This window comes from Emydura macquarii, unplaced genomic scaffold (genome assembly GCF_026122565.2).
Source record: "Emydura macquarii macquarii isolate MOO-44397 ecotype Brisbane River unplaced genomic scaffold, CSIRO-AGI_Emac_v2 contig_2890, whole genome shotgun sequence".
Taxonomy (NCBI): domain Eukaryota; kingdom Metazoa; phylum Chordata; order Testudines; family Chelidae; genus Emydura; species Emydura macquarii.
The window spans coordinates 4,419,236-4,439,818 of NW_027133027.1; the positions used below are offsets into that span (position 1 = coordinate 4,419,236).

Genomic DNA, 20,583 nt, shown 5'->3' on the forward strand with positions numbered 1-20,583 from the left:
CTGACCATGGAATGCCACACGGGACATTTTATCCAATCCAAGTGTTGGATGGGGTGACTTAGCACTACGGGGTATGTCCATACAGCCCATGGGAATGAGTCTCCCAGGCCAGGTCAACAGACAGCCCACACCCCTCTCAAGGCTTCGGATCCTGACCTCCAGGCTGAGCTGCAACTTCAAAATGCTGTCCACGCAGCTATTTTTAGCACATGCAGGCTTGGAGTCTTCCTCCCATTGGCTGTGTAGACACACTGACAGTGGCCCCAGATTCAACCCAACTCTGGGCTGTCCAAAGCCAGCAGCGGGGTGCCACCGTTCGACGACGTCAGAATCACACAATTCTAACAGCTGTCCCCATCCCTAGGTCATGTCACTCATGATATGATCAAAGGGGCCTGTGATACCTCCCAGGATTCCAAGCAGCAAGCAGATTGCTGCCAGCTGGGAACTATCAGCTGGAGTGCTGGGCCTGGCTGTTCACTCCTGCACTGGGGCCTTCTGACTATGGGTCTCAGATCACAAGGATCCTGCTTTAAGCCTTCCTTATCATCTGGCCTATTATAAAAGATATATGCAATGCTATGAACTGGATTTGATTTCAGCGCTCCTAGCACTCACACCAAGTTTGAGTTGGTGCAGATCTGAGGTTCTGGTTTGGGTCTCTCTCTCATTTCTACCCTTTGAAAATTTCCTGCCAGGTAAATATAAGAACGGCCACACAGGGTCAGATCAATGGTCCATCTAGCCCAGCATCCTGTCTTGTGACAGTGGCCAATGCCAGGTGCTTCAGAGGACATGAACAAAACAGACAATTATTGAGTGATCAATCTCTTTGTCCACTCCCATTTCTGGTAGTCAATGGCTTGAGACATCCAGAGCATAGGGTCTCATCCCTGACCATCTTAGCGAATAGCCATTGATAGACCTATCCTCCATGAATGTTTCTAAATCTTTTTTGAACCCGTTATAGTTTTGGCCTTCACAACGTCCCATGACAACAAGTTCCACAGGTTGACTGTGTGTTGTGTGAAAAAATACTTCCTTTTGTTTGTTTTAAACCTGCTGCCTATTAATTTCATTGGGTGATCCTCTGGTTCTTGTGTTATGTGAAGAGGTAAATTCATTTTCTCACACCATTAATGATTTTACAAAACTCTATCATGTCGTCTCTTTTCCAAGCTGAACAGTCCCAGTCTTTATAATCTCTGTTCGTACGGAAGCTATTCCATACCCTATATCAGTTTTGTTGTCCTTCTCTGTATCTTTTCCAATTCTAGTGTACTGTTTTTGAGATATATGTTATCTCGCAATGCTGTGCCGTGACACTTACATCACAACATTCTGACGTAACTATGGGACTCTGTGTTGTCCTGTTGCACGACACTGCCATGTTGTGACATCCCCAAAAGTATTTCAGGATGTCTTTATGCCCTTCCAGACCACTGGGGGGATGCACTCAGCCCCATCAAAATCAGAACTGCCGGACTCAGCCATGAACCAATGTCAGTCTTACTGCTAGGACTGACAAGCCCCAACTGTCATTTCTGTGAAAACAGAACACGTAAGGCAGATTCTGCTCTCAGCCACACCAGTGTAAAGCTGGAATAATTCCTCAGAAGCCACTGATATAAGTGAGAACAAACTCTGTCTCATAACAATTAACTGGGATATACTTGCTCAGCCCCAGTGGCTGTAGTATAAATAAAATCCCCACTCCTCAATTGATTAGATATTTAATCCTCCGGTGTTGATTAGATATTTAAGGCCAAACTCATTCCTGATGCAACTACTGACTGCAGGGGATTTATATCGGAGATGAATTTGGCCCTCAGAATCTGAACACCGCATAGTGAGCTTACCAAAGGCTTTGGCGACATCTCCTGGACAGCTACAGCCTCCATCCTGCAAAAAAAACAAAACAAAACAAAACCAAAAAAAAATAGAAGTCGATGAGGAGTCGGAACTCACATTCATTGTTGCCTTCCAGCATAATTTGACACAGCAACCATTCGTACAATACAAAACCTGTAATAACACACAACTCCTGGGAAGCAGCATGGAAAATTCAAATGCAATGATTAGCATGATTAGGTGCCAGTGGAAATGACAGAGTTGTGTGCGCACTTAGGACACAACAACTTGACAGGATTCTTAAGAACCCAGATTATTCATTGTATTTCCGCTGTACTTTTTTAAACCTTATTTACTATGCTACACATTCTGCTAATGCTACTACTGTGAAAAGCAGAAATTTACAGTCCCTGTTGCAAATCCCAGAAGCATAAGTTTGGAAAAGGAAGACCTCAACACTCACGCAGGCCACCTCGCTGCCAGTGAAGGGGTGTGCCCAGCCCTGCTCTTACTGAGCTCTATTATACGCCAACAAAGCCATTTTAAATGTTTGTTTGCTGCACACTGAGGGGGCTCAGCAGAAGGCAACGTGCGAGCAGAAAGAGTTTTGTGATGTGATAATCCACAAGTGAGTTGGGTAATCTCGCCTCTAGTACAAGATAGCGATTCTCTCATCATAATCTTCGCCATTTGTTATGGGCTTTATAAACCACAGACTTGAGCTTTTTCATCTTAGACCTGACTGTGTCACTGTCTGTGCAAGGTGGCAGTGGGTGGAAGGGGGGTTGCGGAAGAGCCAGGTAGGTGAGGTGGCAAAGGATCCTAGGGAAGTTCTGTGCATGTTAATGTAAGGCCTGATCCTGTAAAGTGCTGAGCACCTATTGCAGTGATAAATGCCCTTTATACTCATTGAGGAGTATGTGACCCAAGGATAGTTCTTTCCAGGTAGGCGGAAGAAGTTTCCTGCTTTTGATTCTGTTGTGCAAGCTGCTCCAAAACTAGCATTTTTACCTAATTTTGCTTCACTTTTTCCCCATCTGCAGCATTTGGGCTTGTGTATGACCTGTGCAGCTAAGCACAGCCAGAAACCCCCCATCTCTGCCGCATTTTCGAACAGATCGTGGCAGCAACGTTGGGTGTGATAAGCCTTGCGTGTACATACAAGTGATTTATGGGCTTACCAAAGGAAATGGAGGTGGTGGCCTTAGAATAAGTTGGTATCATGGTTCTTTGATTGCCCCCTGGGAATAGATCCTAATGATAGTTGGGGGTTTTACTCTGTTTGCTGATAACCTCTATCACAATGTGCCTATTGCTAAGATAGCTGAACTTCTTGCTGTCAGCTCCCACAAGAGAATGCTCCCGGGCCGTGAGCAGCATTTTCTCACTGGTGGGCCCCGCAGTGCTTAATTTGAGCCAGGGCTTGCCAAAGCTGAGCCCCGGCACCTCTAGGCTTGGCAGTTCATAATCCCAACACTTCTAGGCTTGCTGCATCAGTTATGAATGTAAAAAAATTGCTTGAGCCCTGGCCCCTCTTTCTTTACAAATTAAGCACCAGGATCCTGTCTGTGGATTCTTCTTCCTCTCGTAGCCTGACAGAGCACAGGGCAGTAGATCATCTTCCAGGAACAATGTACGGCATTCGCCTAATTGCTACCATCTGTTTGAGAGTGTGAGGCTAGTTTAGCTGTGGATGTTTTCTGGCAGCAATAGCAGTCAGCTATCCCTGTTAGGCAGCTTTGTTTCTAATTTTTGTACGTATCCCAGCTGCACAGGTGATAGGGACTTAAACCCTCCCGAAAAACTTAAGTAACAGGGGTCTTTGTGTTATAAAATGAATAAATAATGATGATACACAGGGTCTAAGAGAAAGAGTAAGATTAACATCTGAGTTTACAATCTAAGAAAGAAAATAATAATAATTCATGGTTAGACGGTGCTTTTCAGCAAGAGAGATCTCAAAGCCATTTACAAAGGTGGGTAAGCATCATAATCCCCATTTTACAGAGGAAAAATCTGAGGCACAGAAAGACATGATAATAGATAGCCATAGATGTAGTGTGATAGAACAAAGCGTCACACACAAATCCTGTGTTAAAAGAACATTAGTAAGGCTGCAAAGTCAAACACTCAAAAGATTAAGAAATACAACATTTTGTGGATATACACTATGATAGTCTTTAATTACATGATCACATACTATTTTTTCCACAGGACCCAATTCAGTCAGCCCCAGTTCTCCCACACCCCGGTTCATCAGATCTGTCTCCTCTCCCCCTTCACCTCCATCTCCCTGCCCCACTGGTTCTCAAGTCCAAGCTCCTTGCCCTGTTTGACCCAGTCTACCCACCAGCTCCTCTTCCAATCACAGTTTCCTCCCATCCTATTGGCTCCCAGTGCCCCGTTACCCAATCCCAGTCTCTTTGCCAAGCCCGTCCCAGTCTCCCCTTCCAACCCAACTTCCAGCCTCAGTTTCCCAAGCCCCTCTCCCCTGCCATCTCCAGTCTTGTTCTCCCCAGTTTCCCAGGCTCCTTTCCCCAGTTACTCCCTTTGCCAGGTTCAGATCTTATCTCCTCAGTAACTGAGTCAGGCAACTACCTCCTCCACCTGCCTGGATCTCACAGTGGGGGGAGCAGAAGGATGGATCCATTTAGAACAAAGGCTAGACAGGCTCCCTGCTCTCAGATCAGGTGCCTGGACTGGCATAGCTCACAGCAGCCCAGAGCTGCAATTGCAGGGAAAGTCCTCTTCAGCCCCAGAGAGAAGCAGGCTCCGTGCTGATGGAATTCCAGGAATTTAACAGCTTAAGTCTCTACTGAGTATGTGCAAAATTTGATTTTTCAAAGGCTTATAATAGCCAAATTTTTGCAGATTTTCATGGGGACAACAAATGGCACATGCCTGAGATAAAGGCTACCTCCCTGCCAAATTTTGAGTTCCTGGTTCAAAGTACAGGGGCGCTAGAATTATTCACAGGAAAGGTCACCAGAATTTTTTTTAACAAGGGCAAACTAACATTTTTTCCTTAGCCTCATTCTCAGAAATGGTTGAACCATTTTGTCTGAAATTTTCTAAACAATTCAAACTGAGGCAGTCCCCAGCATGGAAAATTTCCCTCCCAACAGTTAAAGTTTGGCAAACTTACAAGCAACTGAAAACAAGGTGTTATAATGGGAAGTGTCCATCGACTGTAATAACAGGTGGCTCTATCAGTCCCACCTACTGCACCAGCAAAAATATGTCTGCTATACTATGTGAAGAATATACATATCGCACGTGATCTACACAGTAGAGCAGTATATACATATGGGGCCCTTACAATGAATGACATATGCATGGGCAAAATCTGCCTTTGCTGCTCTGAGTTGTATGGAGTGGTACCAGCTGAGTGAAGAATCCCTAAGTCATGCTGCGTATGTAGCAAGTGATGGCTCAGGCAGGCTAAGAGGGTCTCTACCACATAATGGGGCAGCATGAGAGAATGTGCACTGCCTCTTTATGGGGGCACAAATAGGCCTTAGCCTGCAGTAGAAATGCACTTTATTTTCAAGATTGCTGGCTTATTAGAGTAAATATCTGCTTTTCTATGTAGGATGATCGTTCTCTGACCTAAAAGAAAGAGAAACTTTATCCCAAGCAAAACCTCACAGGGTCAACTTGCCTGCTGAATAACCTCCTTTCTGCAGCTTACTTCTGCACTTTCATAAGACCAATGTGCTAATGCAGCAGGGAAAGTGAAAAAGGAGACAGTTGGCTCTCAGACAAAATAGCAGCAGGGTCAAAAAAAGTCCATGTCTTTTTTACAGCGTTTCCTCTTTTCTTTCAGTGAATCATGAAAGATTCATTTCTGAGATGAGCTTTGGGTCTTAACATTTAGTTAAAGTCAGAAATATAGGTGGACAAACTTCATCCCTGATGCAACTCAACTGGTAGACATGGAATGAATATGGCCCCCCTGTACAAACTGGCACATTCTCACTCAACCTATCTGCCCCATGAGTCGTATCAGCTCACTTTATTGATGTAAACAAGTTTTAACTCCAAAATCAAGGGTGTCCGCCTGAAGATCATGAAGATTCAGAATCCTTTGACATTCCTCACTGATCCTGGATATCACAATAACCACAGCTGCTCACAATGCTTTCTTCCACTTATATTCCACCCAGAAAGATGCAGACTTGGCCATGGTGATCCAGGTATTCATCACCTTCAGGCCTGATTATAACAACATGCTGCACCTAGGGCTGTAAACATGAACTGTGAAGACCCTCAGGTGGTTCAGAACATGGCAGACCTCTTGCTTCAGCTTCCTGGGTTGAGGTGAGCACATCACCCTGGTTTTCCAGTCACCACACCAATGCCTGATTGAATGCTGCAAATCAGGTATGAGATTCTCATCCTCAGTCCATACCCTTTAGGCTAGGTTAAAGTGGTGTAAAGGATCCATAAAGGGCTCAATTCCAGCTAGAGGAGGATTCCCCTGGCTCAGGTACTGTGGCTGTGCGCTACAAGGCTGTCCTCCAAGGACCCCCTCGTAAGTCACTAGCCCTGGCTTAAAGAGTTTGTTGGGGGCAGGCTGCAGACTTTCCAGGCAGAGCTGCTGCCTATATGGTAGGCCAGGGAGGCTCTCATAACTAAGACAGGCTCCAGCTTTAAATTATGCTGGAAGCTGCTTCGGCCCCCAAAACAGGCCAGAATCGGGAGCGTGCAAAGGTGGCTTAAAGCTAGCAGCCCCGAATACGTATCCATAGGGTTCAGGTGAATTTGTGATAACCTGTTCTGTTGCTGCTAATGCTGTGTCACACTATTATTTTTAGCACACTGCTAGCGTATGTCTACTCGAGCTGGGACTCACACCAAGTGTAAGCAGAGACGCAGAACAGACTCTTCCCTCAGGTCCTGATCTTCTAAGATTTCAATGGGTTGAATCCACCAATTTTAGGGACACCACCCCCTCTCTCTGTCCCATCTCTTTGCCTTAGTTTCTCACCATAAAAGAAAGCCTCTCTATCTTTTTGTGGACGGGGAGAGAAAACCAAAGAGAAGGTAACCATTTTAAGTGAATGGATTTTGAAACACACTCAGTCAGATATCACAGTTATGAGTGTGATATAAATGCGTACGTTACATTAGGACTGATAGCTGAGAAGTGCGCCATCAACAAAATTCACAGCTAAATTCAGCCTCTCGGCCCTTTATTATTGATAATGACACAAGGGTGAGAAAGAACCCAGCTGCAATGTTCAGAGCCCAAGTAGCGTATACAGTGCCAGCAGTTAGGGACAAAAACACTCTTTTTTTTTTTTTTTTTTGGACTTAGCAGAGCATATCTGAGCTTGAGATCAATACAACGGATTAAAAATGGAGCTCTACAGTCTCATGACCTCAATGGAGTTGCATGGTCATAAGCAGGAGGGGAATTTTACCCAACCACTGTTCAGACTTTAACTGTACTTTAATTACTGTAAAGTCCGAGTATTAAAAAACCCCAACCTATTATAGTGCTTCCAACACTGAACTCTTTCTTGCCATTCTCCAATTGTATCCATTAACAATCTCTGTACAAGGGAACTCTCATGTGTAAGTTAATGGAAAGACTCCCATTGCCTCTTAGTAACTGTAACCTCTCCAGCAATTTAAGGGAGCCAGACTCAAGGTCTGGCAGAAGGGATGACAGGTTCTTGTTTTCTGCCTGCTCTCAAAAGCCAAAAGCCTTTGTTCTCCAAATTATGTCTCCACTTCAAGCTGGGGGCGTGATTCCCAGCTGAAGGAGAGAGACATACTTAAACTAGCTCTCGTTGAGCTAACATGCTAAAAATAGAGCGTACTCAGTGGTGCGAGCAGGAGGGCCTAGCCACTCCAAGTACATCCCTATCCGTGTCTCTAGGCACCCACTCTGGCCAGCTAGCCCATCCTGCCACTCACACAGCTGCAACCACACACTATTTTAGCTACTAGTTTGACAAGAGCTAGCATCGGTATTGCCGTTAAGGCGGGAATCACACCCCCAGCCTGACATGTAGATATATCCAAGAGGCTAGTGAGCAGTGTTTAAGTGCACAGAGTTTATTAAAAAACAAAACAAAAAACTAGAGTTGAGGCTGCAGCCAAACCCTGGATCTGGGCTCATATCAAAACATCTGCTCCAAGAGCTCTTGAACTTTCAGGACTTTGAAATATGGATCTGGATCCAAATTTTGAGCCCATCTTTATTAAAAAATAAAATGATTTAGAATGGTGTGAACAGAAGAAAAAGAGCATTGCAAAAACAGGATGATCCTGTAAGCATCATTGCTTTGATACCACCTACCAGATTCTCAAGACTTCTTGATAATGACTCAGTCTTTCAAACATATTATTTTGTTGTCTGCTGTTGCCAGCAACACATTTGTAAAAATCCATAACTCATAAAATTATGAATTACTTTTATGTATGGTCTGGTATTTTTACTTGTTCCTGCAAACCGCATATAGGTGAGTAGGAGAGAGGAGAAAAAATATATGTGAATGAATAATAAAAGAGGGATAAAGTACTTGCTTTCCCTCCCCCCCACACCCAACCCTGATCTATTACGCATCCAGTTCCAAGAAATACAAACAGACCATTTCAAGTTCGAACATTTCAGAGCATCAAGTTACTGGGAAGGGAAGGCACTCTTATTCCCCAGAGCCTCAAGCCATTATCACCACAAAACTCAGTCAAATTGCAGCAGCTCATGCGCCACACTATGTGGCTCTACAGTAACCCCCTCCCTAACATTTCAACCTGTTTTGGGGGCAGGGACAGCACCCCTGCGGCTCCACTGTCTGACATGGCCATGCTGTCACTAAACCAGCTCCTAACAGGGAGGTAACTGCTCAGTGAAAGTATGGGATAAATCGGCAATGTCCTACTGCCTGTGACCCTGCATTTCCTCCTCACTGGTAACAGCCACCCTTCTCTTTCACCCATTCTCAGGGATCTTCCTTCCACAGGGACAGCTGTTTGCCTCCAAATCAAAACGTTAACATGTTTTTAATTCTGTTAATTTATATGCCAGACCTTGGAATTTTGTAATTTTCCATGGGGGAAGGAGAGAGAGGGAGACTGAGGAGATTTTCAAAAGCACAAATGGGAATTAAGTGCCCAGTTCCCACTGAAAGTCAGCAGGGGTTGAGTATCATTGCAAATCTCTGCCTGATTACCCAAGAACTACAGAGGAAAGTTTAGTGAAGATCACAGGAGGATATTCCTTTGTTTCAGTGTTCCGGGCTGTTTATTCAGCATTCCTGCCCTGATTTGCAGCGTGAGTGGTGTTTGGCAGACTATACTCACTTACAGAAATGATATGCCCCTTCAGGCCATGGGCCGAGTCTGCGCACTCGATCACAGCACTCAGCTGAGGGTAGCCCACACCTGTCTTAATCCGGGTGGTACACACAGAACCTAGATGAAAGGAAAATAAGATCAAAAGAATGTAGCCAACAAGGCTGGTACAAGTTTTCTGTTGACTTTTGTTTCAACAGAAAATTGAGTTTTAGCCTAAATGAAGTATTTGAAATATATATATTTAACACAAAAAGTGTCTACTGTCCATGGAAAATTTTAATTTTTCATCAAAAACAGAACATCTGAAAAATGAAATATTTTGATTTTGAAACACTATCAGTGGCTCATGGGAGTTGTAGGTCAGGTGCCTCATGTCCCCATTCTCTTTTATGGGCCAGGCTCCCAGGTTGGACTTCCTCTCCCATAATGGCACCAGGACCAGGGACTCTCATGACGTACTGCTGCCCATCTCTAAGGGCTGGTCTACACCGGCGGCCGTGGTCGAGGGGAGATACACAAGCTACATCATGTAGCTTGCGTATCTCCCGTTGACGAACTTACATTGACATACTGCAGCGTCTTCACAGCACTGCGTTGACGGGAGACTCCCTCCTGTCAATGCAACCTTACTCCTTTCGCGGAGGTAGACTAATGGTGTCAACCAGAGAGCCCATCACCTAGCGATTGAGTGGGTCTTCACGACCCGCTCAGTTGATCCCGCTGCATCGACTGCTGCAGAGCCCGCAGTGTAAACATGCCCTAGGAGAGAAGACCATGCCTTGTGGGAGAGGTAATCCAACCACGGAGTCTATCCTACAAAGGAGAATGGTAGCATGAAGCACCAAAACTATAATTCCCATAAGGCACCACAGCTGCATTTTTAACAGCTATATTTTGGGTCTTTGAAGAAATAATGTGATAGTCTAATCTGCTGAAAATTCAAAAATTTTCTGAAGGAAATTTAGACCAGAAAAAAAGGTTACTTACCAGTAACTGATGTTTTTTGACATGTGTTGCTCATGTCCATTTCACTATAGGTGAGTGCACGCCACCATGCACAGTTCCCAGAACTTTTTTCCCCTTAGCAGACCCCGTAGGGCCGGCGCTGGTGCCCCCTGGAGTCCCGCATGCATGCCGCAGTATACGAGGCACTGCCGGCCCTACTCAGTCCCTTCTTTCTACCAACTCCAGCAGCGGGGACAGGGGGCAGGTTGTGGAATGGATATGAGCAACACATCTTGAAGAACATCAGTTACTAGTAAGTAACCTTGTTTTCTTCTTTGAGTGATTGCTCATGTCCATTCCACTATAGGTGACTAACAAGCAATACCTTGGAGGTGGGTAGGAGTTACCAGTGAGCTGCCGTCAGCACGGCTCTGCCGAATCCCACGTCCCCTGTCGCCTGCTGGGCGATGGCGCTTGAGCTCTGGTTGTGCGCTGTGATGGTTCCCGGAAGAGACACCCTCGCCTGTTGGTCGCAGAACTTGATGAATGATGTAACCCACGAGGAGATGCCATCTCCTCTCCTCCTCCGAACCATGCGGTTTGGGAAAAACACAGGGAGAAATTTATTTCGGTTACAATGAAATTGGGAAACCACCTTGGGCAGAAAGGCTGGATGAAGCCTCAACTACACCTTATCTTTAAAGAATACTGTATAAGGGGGCTCCAAGGTCAAGGCCCTAAGCTCAGAGACCCTCTTAGCTGAGATAATGGCCACCAGGAAGGCTACCTTTCCTGAAGGCACGAGCAGGGGGTGTGAGAAGCCATGGGTTCAAAGGGGGGTCCCATGCATCTCAAGAGGACCCGGTTGAGACCTCAGGGAGGCCCCGGGTCACAGATCTGCGCTGGAGCTAACGGAACCTCGGACACTTTGCATTCCAGGACAACGCGAATAGGTCCAGTTGAGGAACGCTCCTGTTCTGGAAGAACATCGCCACCACCTCTGGGTGCAATGGCCAGTCGTGGCGCGGTAGGAACAACTTTGCTGAGGCTATTTGCCTCATCGTTCCCCACTTCCGGGAGTCCTTGCAGAGGGCCGAGAGGCGCCCTCCCCCCTGCCTGTCTATGTAAACCATCGCTGCTGTGTTGTCCATCAGCACCTGCCCCACTCTGGCTGTCGGGAATCGGAGGCACACGTCATACACTAGGCGAATGGCCCTCAGCTCCTTCATGTTGCTGTGCAGGAGCTTCTCCTCCCCCGACCAGAGCCCTTGATTGCCTGGGTTGGCGCTGATGCGGGCTCCCCATCCTACAGCAGAAGCGTCAGAATTTAGGGTGACCAACTGGACCAGTTCCTTGAACCGAACACCTTTCATCATTGCCCGGGGAGTCCACCACCAGCAGGTAGGCCAAGGGGCAGGGCTAAACTATTTAACTGTTGTCTGACCTTCTGGGGGATCCCTGTTGGGGGGCTGAGGACAAGCTAGGGGGTTGATTCCTACTTCTGAACCTCCTAGTCCTGTCCCTATTTCTATAGGGTTGAAACGGCCTAGATGGGGGCCTTGGCTGCTGCTGCACCTGGGGACATGCCTACCGCCTGGAAGCCTGGGGAATGTACAGGCCCAGGGATCTAAGCATGGCCCTGGAGTCCTTCAGACCGTGCAGCTTTGCATCGGTCTGATTGGAGAATAGGGCCGACCCATTGAAGGGGAGGTCCTGAATCGATTGCTGCACCTCCTGAGACAGGCCCAAGGATTGCAGCCATGAGCACCTTCTCGTGGCAATGACGGGAGGCTATGGCCCTACCCGCCGAGTCAGCAGCGTCACTGGACGGCTGGAGCGCTGCCCTAGCCACCATGATTCCCTCATCCAAGATGGTGGTACGGTCTGCAGCCTGGGGTCCTGGGGCAGGGCCTCAGCAAACCGCCTGAGGAAGTCCCACAAATTAAAATTGCATCTACCAATGAGGGCCTGATGGTTGGCAATCCTGAACTGCAGGGCTGCCGTTGAATACATTTTTCTCCCAAACAAATCCAGCTTCTTGCTGTCTTTGTTCCTGGGAATGGAACCTGGCTGACCTTGCCTGTCCCACTGGTTGGCTGCATCTACCACCAGGGTTCCCGGGGCCAGGTGAGTGAACAAATACTCGAACCCTTCGGCTGGGACATAATACTTTTTCTCGGCCACCTTTGACATAGGGGCGACCAAGGAAGGGGTTTGCCACAGGACCTTTACAATATTGAGGACTCTGTCGTGGACTGGTAAGGCCACCCTCGCTGGGGCAGCCGTCGCCAGCACATTGCAGAGGGTATCATCGGCCTCCTCTAACTCCTTCACCTCCAGCCCCAAGTTAGAGGCCACCCTCTTGAGGAGCTCCTGGTGTGCCCTGAAATCTCCAGTGGCACCATATGGTCCCGGGAGACTGCCTCATCTAGTGAGGAGGAAGAGGACTGCCAAGGCGCGTCCTGCGGGTGTTCCCTCACCTGACTAAGGGATGCACCCATACAGGGTTCCTCCATGGGGTCCAACTCCTAGTCTGAGGAGTGGTGTGTATGGGCCTTCTCCTGAGCCAGAAGCATGGACCGAAGCCCGCTGACAGGATGGATTGTGGCCCCTGTCCCATCTGGATGCCCCATGGGGCCCAATAAGGCCATTGCTGCGGCTAACTGCGCCGCCGGCTGTGGCGCCTTGTGGGGGCATCAGCTGTCCCGACGACTGTCCCCACATGGAATCCCAAGCCACTAGACCTGCGGTGCCATGCACAGCCTCGGTCCCAGGCGCCACCCAGTGCGAGGACCGTCCTCTCGACGCCTCCAAGCTAGAGGACGACAAGGACTGCCTCCGTTGCCACGAACGGGGCCGGCAAGTAGAGGTGCGCTCTGAGGAGCTTGAGGTACCAGAATGCCGTCTCGGCACCGAGGACTTACGGTGCCACTTACCCTTCGGTGACTGAGACCGGCGAAGCTCCGAACTCCACAGCGCTGAGCCTGACTCCGGTGACCAGGTTCCGCATCAGGGACTGCTCGATGCGGGGGTCTTCATGTGGCGACCGGGTTCCGCGCCGCCTCGGGGCAGGGCAGCCTCTCGGTGATGAATCCTCTGATGGTGACTGGGTTCTGTGCTGCCTCAGTGCGGGCGAACTCGGTGCCATGGATATGGAGCCGGAGCTGTCTGAGCGTCGCCTGGCGGACCTCAAACGGTGCCGCCTCTTGGTCTGCGCTGTCTCCGGTGCCGGGGAACGACATTGGCGTCGAGAGGGAGACTCCGCATCCCGCATCAAAGCAGGCTGGCTCAACAGTGCTGACCTGGAGCGACTGCTGGGGGAGCGTCCTCGCTCTACCCTTGGTGGCCGTCCAGCAGATCTTCCTCCCTGTACCGGGGATCTCCACCGCTCTTCGGCAGAGGGAGATGGCGTGGACAAGGCCAACAAGGCTCTTGTCTCCTGAAATGCCTCTGGTGTCGACAGCGCCAGCAGGGGCACTCTCCCACTCCCAGGAGTCGGGGGAGGCTCTCTGCTCAGAGATGCAGGCACCTGAGAAGACTCGACGAGCTGTGACCGGTGCATCTCCGCACTCGACCCTGCCCGTACCAACAGCGCAGGGGAGTGTCCGCGCTCCGAGCGCTGCCTCTTCTTCTTCGGCACCGGGGACGCTGCTCAGTGCTGAGTCGATCCCAGTGCCGGCGGTGCACTCTGCACCGAGGTGATGCTCGGTGCCATGGAGCAGGACGGCCTGGACGCCAGGCGGAGCACTGCCTCCATGAGCAGGGCTTTTAACTGGATCTCTTGGTCCTTCTGGGTCCACGGTTTAAAAGCCCTGCAGTTCTTACATTTATCCTTCCTGTGCTCTTCCCCCAGGCACTTAAGGCACCTATCGTGGGGGTCGCTGAGCAGGAAAGCCCGGCCACCCTAAGTCCCTCAGGGACTTCCTATCTAGCTACACTTAACACTACTTAACAACTACTTAAAACTAACTAAAGTACTTTGAATAACAAAGAGTTCAAACAAGGGGAATGGCACTTGCAGACAGCAAGGCTAGTTCTAGCAACTCTCACGGGCAGAAAGAAGGAACTGAGGAGGCATAGGGCCGGCAGTGCCTCATATACTGCGGCATGCATGCGGGACTCTAGGGGAGCACCAGAGCCAGCCCTACGGGGTCTGCTAAGGGGAAAAAAGTTCCGGGAACTAGTGCACGGTGGCGTGCACTCACCTATAGTGGAATGGACATGAGCAATCACTCAAAGAAGAATATACTTTTTCATTTTCGTTAAAATTTTCCACAAGGAAAAAACCTCAATCTTTTTAATCATCTTCAGTAGCCAGAGCAGCAACATCTGGTTGATTAAAATAGGCTGAGGATGAAGAAAAATGAGCAACCACATTAAAAAAATAAGGTGATCAAAAGAAAACTGCACTATGTAATATGGTAGGAAACAGATTCTAATCATTAATATAATTATTGAAAAATGAAAATCACTAAAACAATAATTGCCAAAGTTATCTTTTAAACAGGATGGGAGTTTGCCTGAGTAAGAACCTCAACATTTGATCTTTTGTGAGGGAACTTTGTTATTTCTGCTCCTTGGCTAGATCACAATGGAAGATCTTTCTTGACAGCCCTCCCAGCAGAGATTATTCAGCGTTCACTGTTAATTGTCTCCACTTAGATGCCACAGACTAAAATGTTTCTGTCATATTTCACCTGCACTGTTGTCATTACACCTCAACATCTCTGCTGTTTTTGCATAAGGTATCTTATGGTCCTCCTACATCCCATCTTTCTGGACACAACTGCAACCCTTATTACATTACTTGCTGCTCTCAAACTATCTGTTCACAGAGTTCATCACACAAGTTAAAAGGCTTCACCCCCCCCCAATTCCTGGATCTTTTAATCAGCGAGTGCTACACATTGGTCAATCCAATTGATATTTTCAAAACTAAGCCTAGTCTTATCTCTTTTTACATTTCCCTTTGTTTTGCTATAATGGGCAAGCCCTGAATGGGGCCTCAGGAAACCTATGTTCTGTTCCCCGCCCTGCTGCTGACCTGCTGAATGATCTAGGACATGCCACTTTGCCTCTCTGTGCCTTATTTTCTCTATCTGTAAAATGAGGCTAACGATCCTTCCTTACTTTGTAAAGCGCTCTGAGATCTACCAATGAAAAGCGCTATATGAACGATAGGTAGTATTATCAGTAGTAGAACAGCTGTTATTTATTGTTTTTCTGCTTTCTGTTCAACGCTCTGGGATATTTATCTAAGTGTTTTCTAATGGTCTGTAATCACAGCTATTAAAAAGCAAAGCAGGCTTCGTAAATGGGAGGACACAAAAGGACCAGGCACGTCCTTGTTCTACAACCAACATCCAGTGACTGATGGAAATACACTGCAGAAAAAGACCAGCAGCAGCGAGTGTCAGAACCTGAGCTCACAAGGCTAGCACTATGGGGCTAAAAGTAGCAGTGAAGACATTTGGGCTTGAGCTGGAGCCCGGGCTCCAAAACCCACCCCTCCCTCGCTGGTTTTCAGAGACCAGGCTCCAGCCTGAGCCCTGCAGCTACAGAGCTAGTTTTAGCCCCACAGCACAAGCCCGAGTCAGCTAACCCAGGCTTTGAGACTCACAGCCACAGGTCTTTTCTTTGGAGCGTAAACACATCCTCTAAGACACAGGCCCAAAAGCCAGAGCACACAAACACAGGACTAGGAGAGAGAAGAAGGGGAAAGAAAGTCTAGATGCAGACCCCAGATAGCAATACCAGGCAATGAGGAAAAATAAAAGACTCCATGAAGTCCTATGAGATCCTCCAACTCGGATTCAATTTCCCCTAGAAAGTGCTACAGTGATGAGTACCTAAGAAACCACTAACATGCACATTACAACTACTAAATATTAATGCTTCATACTTTGTACTTAGTGTTTTTTTCATCCATAGATCTCAAAGCACTGTAACAATGTGAGCAAGGCAGCAATCTGATTTTAATATAGTTTTATAAATGATTTAGTGATTTGCACTATGTTTATTAGGCAAGCAATGAAGTAACAGTGCCTACCCTGAACAATATATCCTTAGGAGACTTAACTGAGCTGATTCAGACTGTCTTTTTTTGTAACGGGATGTGGCAAGTCACAGTAGCAATCCTGAACGTAACACTGCCATTGATTGTGCCAACACCACCATGCTTCCTATCACCTATCTATCTTTATCTCAGAATGACACAATGAAATAAACTCATAGATTCCACACGCTGCAAAGGTTAAAGAAAAACAAACAAAAAAACCCAGTCACTGCCTAGCTGAGCTAGGGGAAAATTCTTTCCTGCCCCCACATATGATGATCATTCAGACCCTGGGCATGTGAGCAAGAACCAGCCCGCCAGGCACCTGAGAGAGAGAATGCTTGATGTCACTTCAGAGCCCTGGCCCTTCCCATTCAATGTCCCACTCCAGCTGTGGTTATCTCCTTCCTCTGAAGCATCAGAGATGAAAAGAAAACCCAGATTACGCAAGGGAGGAAAATATCCCCTCCTGACCCCTGCAGGTGGCTGGCTGAAACCCTGAAGCATGAGCTTTTAGGACCATAAGCCAGAAATTGGAAGTGAGCCCCAGGGCTGCTGAGCTGTACCCCTACCATCACAAGCAACCCCATCATACAATCGCACTCATAAATTTGTCCAGCTCTCTCTTAAAACTAATGAAGTTATTTGTCCCCCACAACTCCAGGACCTCGCCCTTCCAATGGTTAGAAACCATCTTCTAATGTCCAGCCTGAATTTGTTCATGGCCAGTTTATAACCATTTATTCTTTTGCCAACATTGTCCTTTGACTTAAATAACCCTTCACTCTCCCTGATACTTCCCCCTAATGTATTTATAGGGGGCAATCATATCCTCTCAGCCTTCTTTTTGTAAGACTAAACAAGCCAAGCTCTTCCAGTCTCCTCTCATAATATAGGCCCTCCATTCTCCTGATCATCCTAGTAGCTCATCTCTGCACCTGTTCCAGTCTGAATTCATCTGTCCTTAATATAGGTGACCAGAATTGTACACAATATTCCAAATTAGCAGTGCCTTGTACGATGTCATTAATACATCCTAGGATTGCATTTGCTATTTTTCATAGCTGCCTCACATTGGTGGTTCATAGTCATCCGGTGATCAACCCAAATAACCAGGTCACTTGCCTCCTCTGTTGCTTCTAACCGACGTGTCCCCAGCTTGTAGCAGGAATTATTATTAGAGTTAAGTATATTTTGTACTATTGAATTTCATCCCATTTCTGTCACTCCCATCTTCAAGGTCATCCAGATCTTCCTGTATAATATTCCAATCTGCCTCCATATTGATGATGCCTCTCCGCTTTGTGTCATGAGCTAATTTGCAATGTCTACTTTTTGTGCCAAAGTCATTAATAAAAAAATAGTAGGATAAGATAGGTCCCAAGACCAATCCTTTAGGAGCTCCAATAGCAACCTCCCTCCACATTGCTAATTCCCTTGGCAGCACAACCTGTTGCCTTCTCCCCTTTAAGTACATTAGAGATCTATTGCATTTCCCGTATCTAAAATAATCAGTTATTTTCATAAAGAAGGAAATCAGGGTAGTCTGGTACGATCTACCTTTGATAAACACCCCCTTTGCCATTTACTTCCATTAAACTAATTTTTCTTTCCTTCACAATTTGTTCTAAAGTGCCTTGCAAACTACAGAAGTCAGACTTACAGGCCTGTAAGCTCACTGATCCCTTTTTTATCTTTCTTAAATATAGGTCAGATGTTAGCTATTCTCTAGTCATATGGTACTTCCCCCCCAAGGATGGATTTTATTAAAAATCCTTGCTACCAGAATAGCAATCCCCTGCACCAGTTCTTTCAGTATTCTGGGATGGAAATTATCTGGTCCCCCCAAGTTTTGCGCATCAAGCTCTAAGTTTTTCTTCCACCATATATGTGGTAATTTCCATTTCTAGACACTCATTTTATCAGCCTTACTGCCTTCATGAACATGTTCCATATTATCATCCTTACGGAAAGCCGAGTCAAATCATTCATTTAGTTTTTGGCCCATATCTAGATTATCTTTAATCTCTTTCCCATCCACACTGCATAGCGCCCCAACCTCATCCTTCCTTATTCTCTTTTTATTTAGAAAAAGAAGAGGGGTTCTAGTTATTTTCGTTTCCTTGGCAGGAGCTAATTCAACTTGACTTTTAGCAATTCTCACTTTACTCCTATATTTTCTAATCTCCACAATGTAGCTTTTTTTTTTGCTGCTATACCCCTTTTTCCATTCCCTATCTGCTCTCTTTGCTTACTCCTAATAACGCATTCCGAGGTGATTTATTCATCCAGCTGGGTCCAGAGCTTTTTCCTACAAGTTTTTCATTTGCTTGGGATGCAAATTTCAGATAGTTTTTTATAGTTGATTTGAAGAAATTCCAAGCCTCCTCCACATTTAAATCCTTGAGCTCTTCAGTCCACTTGAATTCTTTAACTAATTCCCTTAATTTCCCAAAGTCTGCCCTTTTTGAAATAAAGAATAAACTTATAACCACTTGATCCAAGGTTATTTCTTACTCCAGCTCTTCTATGATGTCCTCACTACTTACCAAAACCAAGCCTAAAATTGCATCACCCCTTGTTGGTTCAGTGACAATTTGGTGAACACAACTGTCATCTATCACATCCAGGAATAACTGGAACCTACAAGTATTAGTAGCATTTATTCTCCAGTCTATATCCAGGAAGTTAGTCTCCAATTATGACAATTCCCAAAGGTATTTCTCTCTCTAACAATATTAACAAGATCTCTATCCATATCAACATCCAACCATGGCAGTCTATAGCAGACACCCTAACACTAGCTTAATGGAACCTCTTTTACAATCCTTCTCCAAAGTGATTTTTGACCCCAATAGATTCTTTTTTATCTACACTATCACTTTGAATTTCTTAATAGTTTACAGCATCGATGTACAACACTACCCCATCATCTCTCTCTTTATTTCTCTCTCTCCTGAACAACACACACGCTTCAATATCTGTATTCCAGACATGAGTGCCATTCCACCCCTACAATATGCCGTTTGACCTCCTACATCAGTAGTTCCAGTTCCTCCATTTTATTGCCCAGACTCTTTGCATTCGTGAAAAGCATTTCAGTCGTTTCCCTTCGACTTCACCCAGTTTTCTAGCCTGTTTGCACATAGTCCTTTCACTAACTATAGCATATACCCAACTACTACTCCAATCAATATTGGTACTTTCTTCCTCCTTGATGTCCACTCTCTTACCTTGTGATGTTCCATTATCGCTTACTAGATCTTCATTTAGCTCATTTGCCTCCTCTTTGTGTATTAAAACCAGACATAAGATTTCACAAGTTTCCCAGAACCTTCTCCCTTCATCTCCCAGTTTAACACCTTTCTTATCAATTGTACCTGCCTTGCTCCCAGAAAGTTAATACTCCAGATACTCAAGTGGAGTCCATCAGTCAAGAAGAGTCTTCTGTCTGTGAATGCCTCCCAATGGCCAATCATCCCAAAATCTGCCTCATAGCGCCAATCCTTGAGTCATCTGTGGATCTTCGTTATCTTGTCATGCCTTTGCTCTCCTTCTCTAGGGACTGGAAGCTTTCTGCTGAAAATCACCTGATCTTCCACTTCGTTAAACATCTTATCTAGCTCAGTGCAAATGCCCTTGATCCACTCCAATGAGAATCTAAAAGTGTAATTTGTCCCAACATGCAACACAATCAGCAGATATTTCCGCTCTCCCATCAAGACACTTTTCAACTTCAAATCCACATCTCATACCCTTTCATGGCAGACAACAAACACTTCTGTTCTCTGGATCTGGTCTGATGAAAGCCCTGTCAATTCTTCTGAGTATGGAGTCTCCAATCACATAAGCCTGTCTCTTCCTGTTGGTATGAATCTGTCTTAAGTTCTCTCCCACAGTCCCCTGTACACCATCTTTATTTTCCCTTAGGTTCTGGTCCCTGGCTGTGTCTATAATCCCTCCCTCTCTCTTAGAGGGACAGGCTCTCTTTCTTTTCTTCCTCTCTTCCATATATCACCCCCCTCTTCTGACAGTCTCCTCTCAAGTCCTTTTGTTTGGGAGGTGTCTGGAAATCTTGAGCTGTCTGTTATCACCTCCTTTCTTGCATTATACCTTCAAGTCCCCGTCTGAATTCCATCATCGTTTCCACCTAATCCTTGGATCTTCTCTACCACGAGCACTATCACGTGACCTCTCATGCATAAGTAACTTCCATCAGATACCTACTCAAGGATGATATACATCCTACAGCTTCTGCATCTGACTATCTTCATCTCCTCTCTTTTTTGGGTCACTTCTAGTGCTGACTCAGTTGCCATCCGTCTTCTCTTTCTAGACCCTATTCTTCCTCCCGCCCCCCAAAAAAAAGAAAAAAAGGGGAAAAAGCCTTCAAATTTCCACTTACAAACTCCCACAGAAACTCC

General features: G+C 46.3%; 1 protein-coding gene across 2 annotated transcripts in view; it reads right to left on the minus strand.

Annotated features, from left to right (window-relative positions):
• The window catches only part of GMPR (guanosine monophosphate reductase), a 54,795-nt gene that overhangs the window by 14,265 nt on the left and 19,947 nt on the right, over positions 1 to 20,583 (minus strand). For both annotated transcript variants that reach the window (XM_067568375.1, XM_067568374.1), the window contains exons 6-7: positions 9,170 to 9,276; positions 1,860 to 1,902 (exon numbers count right to left, since the gene is read on the minus strand). In XM_067568375.1, the coding sequence (XP_067424476.1) occupies positions 1,860 to 1,902; positions 9,170 to 9,276 (150 nt within the window). The remainder of the gene's footprint in view (positions 1 to 1,859; positions 1,903 to 9,169; positions 9,277 to 20,583) is intronic.